General features: G+C 39.1%; 1 protein-coding gene across 1 annotated transcript in view; it reads left to right on the top strand.

The window, feature by feature from the left end:
- CDC40 (cell division cycle 40) overlaps positions 1-6,175 on the top strand; it is a 52,132-nt gene extending 45,957 nt beyond the window's left edge. Inside the window, exons 15-16 of the mRNA XM_006879160.1 lie at positions 4,838-4,982; positions 5,998-6,175. Of these exons, the coding sequence (XP_006879222.1) occupies positions 4,838-4,982; positions 5,998-6,175 (323 nt within the window). The remainder of the gene's footprint in view (positions 1-4,837; positions 4,983-5,997) is intronic.
- The last annotated feature ends 1,829 nt before the right edge of the window (positions 6,176-8,004 follow it).

Raw genomic sequence — 8,004 nt, 5'->3', positions numbered from 1 at the left:
CTTTTGGCAGAAGCATTCAACAGAACAAAATATGTGGTGCATTTAGGATGTCGGTCCTCTTGTGCATGCTGCCACTGTTAAGGTCATCAGATTCAATGACTTTCAGCAATCCATTGCATAGATAATCGTCTTCTTTGGCCTGTCCAGTGCATAGGTAATCGTCTTCTTTGGCCTGTCCAAGGAAACCCAAACCTGCAGATGGTGGGCATGCATCCCATCCCCCACCTCCTACACAGACAGCCAGCTGGGCGCATGACCCCACCAGTGTGGGAGGCCTGCGGGAGGCGCGCGGCCCTCTAGCACGGGTGGCTGTTGGGGGCGTGCCCCCCCACCCCACCGCACGGGCGCTCGGTGGCTGTGCAGTCCCTCCTGTGCGGGCGGCCGGAGGGCGCCCGCTTCCCCCACAGCCACCATCCTGCCTCCAAGAATTCTCTCCAGAACAAGTCCACCTTGCGGCAGTGTGGTGGCTTCACTGTACCAGTCTTGAGGACGGCTGGTGCCCAGCATCCATCCATCCATCCTTGGTGAGGGAATCTATTTGATCCGGCTGTGGAAGCCTCATGGAGCTGCAGCGGCTGTGTGGCGTGGCACGGGCTCTGGGGGGGGGTGGGGGGGGTCCACGAGACTCACCCATTTCTCCTTGGGAATCCTTGGATTCCTGTTGTTGAGCCTCGATCTTCACTGAGGGCCAGTTATCAACTGTTTAAGTGTTCAATTATCAATAAGCCGAAGTCTGTGGAAGGCCATAATGGACCTGCTTTAAGTGGTTCGCTGCTCCCGCAGCTTACCACGCTGTCTCTGCCTCCACCGCCATCTTGGATCTCCCCTTACTTTTCTCATTCGAGCTTGTCGATTTTAAATAAGCTTCTAAAGCAGGCTGTGACTTCTGTATTCACAAGCACCTTGGTCATCCCCTTTACTATCCCAATGAAATATGTTAATCAGGAAACGTTCCATTATTAGAAATAATCAGTAGTTTTAATATATTAGTCAACCCATCTACTCTTGCTTTTAAAAACATAAAATCATAAACTGCAATATAGTTACTACCAGCTCAATATCAGGTTGTTAGTTTTTATTGTTTTATTTTTAAAATAATTCTTTCAATGGCATTATAATCATCACTCTGTTTAATGGTTTATATTAGAAGTTCCTTTTCTTTCAGGAGATGGAAATTTGAGGTCTTTTTCCTTATGATGAGAACACCTGTAGTTTCACTGTAAAAAATTTACCAGGCAAAAAAATAAAACAGTTAAGTCTAGTTAATATTATTTCTATTCAACCATCCATTGCCCTTTAATCACAAGGTAATTTGTGCAGCAGATATACTGACAGTGTACTGCGATACTTAGAGCACTTTAATGAGAGCACTGAAGTGGAGGAGTCAGTGAGCCCCAGTTAATGCATGTAGCTGCTTTAGTGTAGAGCTCAGTGAAGTTGGCTCTTCCGCCACAGCATCTGGCGCAGGCAAATAAGTGGTGGTTGTCAAATGCTTTAGAATTTGGTTGGTTTTTTTTTAATTTTTTATTATACTTTGTTCAGGTACATTCCCTCCTTGCTCACACCTTCCCCCCACCAAACTCTTTAACCCATGATTTTTCCCACTCTCCATCCCAGTCCCCCACCCCCTCTTCTTCCTTCTTTGTCTGTCCATACACATTTCACTGGTTATCCTTCTCTTTTTACAGTGATTTCTATTTTTACTCTTCAGTGTTTGTTCTTAGGCGCTTGTGTTATTTTTCTCAGCATAGTGCTCTCAAGCTTCTCCTATATTATATAGTATTTTTCAAAATCTTTGCTCCCTGAGTGCTGCATAGTATTCCATCATGTGAATGTATCATAGTTTCTCAATCTGGTCATTTATTAATGGACATTTGGATGCTTTACGATTTAATGGAGGAAGGGGAACAGAACTAGACCTGCTTGCTGTAGAATGTCAAGGACTGTAGTCTTCAATGTGGATTGAAGCTCTATCAAGAAAAAAAAGACTCTCAACCACTGGGCCATTCAGCAGCACCATGATGGATGGAGAAGAGATTAAAAGTTAGAACTTACTTGGGTCCATAGTCACCACTCTTGGCACCCGCAGTCAGGAAATCAAAAGACAAATTGGATTAGGTAAATCTGCTGTCAGGGACTTTTCCAGAGTACTGAGAAGCAATGATGTCAGTCTAGAGACTAAGGTGTACCTGATCCAGGCCATGGTCTTTGCAATTACTTGCTATGCATCAGAGAGCTGGACAATGAGGATGACACAAGAATTGATACCTTTGAATTGTTGTGTTGGAGAAGAGTCTTGAACATAACCATGGTCTGCCAAGAAAACAAACAGGTCTTAGAGAGGGTGAAACCAAGTTTCTTCTTGGAAGCTAGGATTTTGAAGCTCCTTCTCACATACTTTGGACACATGGCCAGAAGGGACCAATCCTTGGAGAATGACATTATGTTTAGAAGGGTGGCGGGACAGCGCAGGAGAGGTAGACCCCAGGTGAGATGGATTGATATAGTAATTAGGGCAATGGAGGTAAGTGTGTCGGAATCAGTGAGACTGGCTCAGGATAGAGCAGAGTTGTAGATAGGGTCACTGTGAGTCACAGACAACTCAACAGCACATAACAACAACAACAACAATCAGTAACTGTAAAAGTATGGCAATACAGCCAGACAGTGAATAAGGATGATGAAAGAATCTAATCCTTTGAGCTGTAGTGTTGGACATGAGTACTGAATATCCCCTGGACTGCCATAAAACCAAACAGATACGACTTAGAGAAAGTGAAGCTACAGTGTACCTTGGAGGCAAGGATGGCGAAGCTTCATCTTACAGACTTTGAGCATATTGTTAGGAGAGGCCATTCCTTGGAAAGGAACATTGTGCTTGGAAAGGTTGAGGATCAGAGAAAGAGATAAACGTCCTCACTGCAGTGTAGTGGGTCAGAGATGATGAAGATGGCCCAGGTTAGGACAGAGTCTTTGCATAGGATTTGTTGGGCATAGTCATATGCAACTCAGTGGTACCTAATGTCAACAATACATTGTAACATTGCTACTGTGCTTATATAGTGTTATTTTGAAAGATTACAAGGATTGGGTCTAACTTGAACAAGATCCTTTTCCTTAGTTATATGTTGTCAGGAGAGGCCAGTCTTAGGAAGAAGACACCGTGTTAGGAAAAGCAGAGAATGAATGAAAAAAAAGACCTTCAACAAGATGAATGGATATAATGACTGTACGGGCTCTAGTGTGTCAGGGATGGTAAGGACAGAACAGAATAGGGCAAGACTTTGATCATTGTTCATAGGATATCTGAGTTGTAGTCTACCCAGTGGCACATAACAACATTAATCTGAAGTACATACTGGCTCAGGGCTCTCAGGGCTTGATGAACCCTGAGAAAATGGAAACCGCATGAACTTTTAAGACGGTAAATTTTTAAACTTGTTTACATTGTATAGTTCTATATAACTAAGTCTCATTTTCTCACCAAAGCTACTCATTCTTTTTTCTATAAGTAACATATGTTAGCCTCTTTCTTTCCATAGTTAATTGTCTATGCAGGCAGTCCCCAGGGCACAAACATCTGACCAGCAGCCAACTCCTCCTTGTCCTTTAATGCCCAGCTTTGAACCAGTTCTAAGAAAACAGAACAACAGATGGAAATTTTTACAATTTGGGTGTTTTGTCACAGTAACTAGAATGGAGGAAATGACATGCTGAAGCTGTGAAATAGGAGACTCATAAGAGGCATAGTGAATCCTTTCACTATGAAAAGATTCTAAGAAGCCCGATTCATGAGATTGGATTATTGGCAGGACTGTTGAGAGCTTCACTCATTCCAAGCAATGAGGTCAGCCACCATCTTTGAGTAGGGCACTACCATCTTGAAGCCCTGCTTTATTTAATGCTGTATAAACTTGCCCTCACTTTGAAGTGATTGAACCAGCCCCTGATCACAACAATTTCTTCATCACATTCACCTTCCTGCTGCACATACAGCTTTTTTTAAAAAAAAAATTTTTTTTAAGTTTTATTTTATTATTTTGTGTGTGTGTACCATCAGATCAGATTCAACTGGTATAGGAGGAGATTGTTTTGCCTTCTCCAGCAGAGCATCTGGTGGATTCGAACTGCATGCCTCTGGGATTGCAGTGCAGCTTCTTGCCACTAGGACACCAGAGCTTCCTTGCATATACAGCTTTTAAGTAATTGAAAAAACAGTCTTTTACACTAACATAAAGCTAAATAAGAACTAAATTTACCTCTTTCTGACCTAAAAGTCCTTAAAGACAGGAATGAATCTCATTCATAACCAAGGAGCCGCCTATCTGTACACCTATAAATCAATATCATTGCATAAAATTTTAGGCTGAACTTGAAATTCCTTTTTAAAAAAAAAATAATTTTTTAAATTAATTTTAATGAAAGTTTACAGAGCCTTTGGATTTCCATTCATTCATTCATTCATTCATTCATTCATTCATTGTTATACTTTTCTCCCTGCTTACCCCTCCCTCCCATTTGCTCTTTGGAAAGTAAAAGAAAAATTCTTTCATTGTTATACAATATCTCCCCCAAGTCTACTCTACTGTGCAGCCTGAGGGGGAGGAGGAAAGTGTTTTAAATACTTTTTTAAGCTTTTGTGTGGAAAATGCTCAATGATATAGATTGTATGAGCAAAATTTATAACTATAGACATAGCTCTTGCCAGTAAGAGGTGGTATGGCAAACTTCTTATAAAGTTGTTGGGAGCAAAACAATTGATGACAATGAACATACTTTAAGAAAGCCTTTAAATTTTCAATCTTTGCCTAATATATCTCTTGGATTGCTTTTTCAGGGAAATGGCTAGCATGCCAGTCAATGGACAACCAAATATTAATCTTTGGAGCACAGAACAGATTTAGATTAAATAAGAAAAAAATTTTTAAGGGCCATATGGTGGCAGGATATGCCTGTCAAGTGGACTTTTCCCCCGACATGAGGTAAGTTTCAATCTTCTAATCTATTAAAGTAACCAGATAATATAAATGATAGTATAAACTGCCATTGGGTGTCATGCTACTACCTCAAATTCTGCACCTCTCATGGTCTGCATCCATCAGCAGCTCCTCGACTGAAAGGTGACCGTTCTTCTCCAGTGACCTGCCAGAGGGTCAGTTTATGAGTTGGTTCCAACTCTACAGCAATGAGTATGAATTATGCAAATGTCACTTTGCAGATCATTTTCCTGTATTTAAATGTATGAGAACTGTATAAGCTGCCACAATGGCAGCTATAAGGCCAGGGACAAAGGATGGGACTTCTGTTCTGGGTTTATTTAAGTTCCTTCTTCCGTACATACCCTTACATTCCTTGTAAATACCTATTCCTCCCTTACTTTCCTAAAAGGGGAGCCAGAAGATGGCACACAAGCAATCTCAGTATTGCTGTAATTGAAGGAACACCAGAAGAATTGATTCTGTATCATGAAGTTCAAGTTAAAAGTTTAACTGTGGTTTCTCTGTGCTGAAACTTCATATCCAGGCTTTTGAATGGTTCTAGGTCACCATGAATTTGTAAAGCCTAGAATCTTTCAAAGAGTAAAGCTCTATAATATTCCCTCATTTGTAGTAAAAAATAATTAGGCAAAAGTTCAGAAATTCCTACTACACCAAGCCTGGTAATTAGGCCTTTGAGTGCTGCCTCTGGGTCAGTCTTAAACATATTTGAAAGATACTGGAAACAAAAAGTGTGACGTTAGTAGAATGAACTACAGTAGAATGGGTCTAAATGTGGCTAGTGAGTGTGTGTCATCTTGATTCCTCTACATTGTCTAGGGAGCCTCTGAAGTCCGATTTTGACAGTGATTCATTGAAACTCCCAATATCCCATTGATAGATAAAAGGAAAGCATGATACATTACTTTTGGTAGAAATTATAAACTGCTTTATGTTTTATTATTTTCACTAACTGTTGTACAGTCTAAGTATTTGAATTTATTTCTGCTTCCCTTCATAGCTATGTGATTTCAGGAGATGGAAATGGAAAATTAAACATTTGGGACTGGAAGACCACAAAACTCTACAGCCGATTCAAAGCTCATGATAAAGTGTGTATAGGTGCAGTGTGGCATCCTCATGAGACATCGAAAGTCATAACATGTGGTTGGGATGGTCTCATTAAATTATGGGATTAATGAGATTAGTCCATCTCGTGTCTAGTGTCATATTTAACTTTATTTAATTACTAAGTGTGTTGGATAGCAACTTGATCTACAGACTTTTTTTACATGGCCTTACAAAGCTGACTCAATGCCTTTTATAAAAATTGCTTTGTAAATTTGACTTGTTATTTTATTGGCAACTTGCTTATACTGGGAATGATCCTTGGCTTTATTTACAACTAGTAATTATTATTGGGAAAGTTGAGTTTGCACTCTGCTGAAAGAAGCTCTTTAGGTAAAAAGGGCTCCCTTGTGGATTTGAGGCTCTAGAAGAGGTAATGTAATTATGAACAGTAGCTCACCAAAGGCCTCATACATTTACTTCTTGAGCAAAAGGATGGCAAAGAACAGAGATGATCTAGTTTAATATAAATCTGAAGAAAGGCTAAAATTACCAGAATTTCTGTTCCTGTTATATCTTCAGTGAATCATAACCTAACCGTTTGGCTTTATGAGTTCCACTGTTTTTGATGGCAAGTTGTTGATCAACAATCTTCTTTGCTGCATTCCTCTGTTAAACAATGTAAAATAAAAGAGTAAAAAGTTCTTCTTTGACTTTTTCTGATCAGTATAGGCAAAAATGTATATATAAATATATATATATATTTAGTGAGAGAATATAGTCTTTCAGGAAATGGAACTCAAGCAAATGCCCAAGGCTTTGAATTCTGTGAAGTTCACTGTCAGTTAGGACCAGGCTCCATCATGGGTAATCAGGAGCTCCTGGGTCATTCCATCACAGATGCACTACTGAAATACTCCTCATAGGAGAGGGGCTATTGAGGGTGCAGTCCAAACATCAGCATGTAATTTCTTTTAAGTCACATATTTTATCTTTAACATTATTTTTCTTTTGGTTTTGAATTTATACAACAGGACTATTTATGATTATAAAAAACTTGGCATTTATCTCCAGATATTTGAATAAATTTGATAATCCAGGCATCTGCTAGGTTTTCCTAGACTGAGTAGCAATGAATGTGGTAAAAATGGTTTTAAAATTTGAGATTACTAATTCAAGATAGGCTCTTGAATATAGTAACTAACGAGTGGCACTTTAGTTTGACAAGATATTTCTCCTGCTTTATTATAAATCTGTGTTAGATATTTGAATGTGTTTCAAATCTTTCAGTACCATGCTAAAGCAGATTGTTTGCTGGCTGCTCAGAGTACAGGCTTGGAGATTGAAATCATGTGTGGTGTTAATATCCTAAGGGCATTAAACACTGAATCCTCTGCTGTCAAGAGAAGGAATGTTCCTTTCCCTTAGAGCCTGGTAAATGCTTGGGCCCTCAAGCCTCATACAGATAAATTTTAAAAAAGTAAATTACTAAGAAATTTCTGTTGGGACACACAGGTGTTGAAAGAAATAAGAACACTTAATTAGTTCCAGTTATTTCTGTACCTGCCAGGAAAGGTAGCAAATTCTTAAAAAGAAAGGTATTCAGATAAAAAGACTCTTCGGTCCCAATCACTGGTTTTAACAAATGTGAACTATTAAAATATGGGGCAAAAAGAATGAATCATAGATGTAAACTGTCTCCTTCAGCACCAGTACTGTATATGTTACAGGTCATAGTTTTCTACATCTGGATTTATTTTGTTGTGATTTTTGACTGTTTATAAACTAAATAATTGTATATAAAAGTTGTCTCTTTTTTAAAAAGAATGTATTTTTAAATAAAATCTTTTTATAGAAAATGTCACTGAATTGTTTATCATTATTCTCCTTTTAAGTCTTAATGATATTTGTTGTTAGATGCTGTTGAGTAAAGCACGACTCATAGCAACTCTGTAACCAA

The sequence above is a fragment of the Elephantulus edwardii genome, unplaced genomic scaffold (assembly GCF_000299155.1).
Source record: "Elephantulus edwardii isolate Elephantulus edwardi_28Jun2011 unplaced genomic scaffold, EleEdw1.0 scaffold00002, whole genome shotgun sequence".
Taxonomy (NCBI): domain Eukaryota; kingdom Metazoa; phylum Chordata; class Mammalia; order Macroscelidea; family Macroscelididae; genus Elephantulus; species Elephantulus edwardii.
The sequence above is the reverse complement of the archived record's forward strand: the minus strand, read 5'-3'. Positions and strand labels throughout refer to the sequence as shown.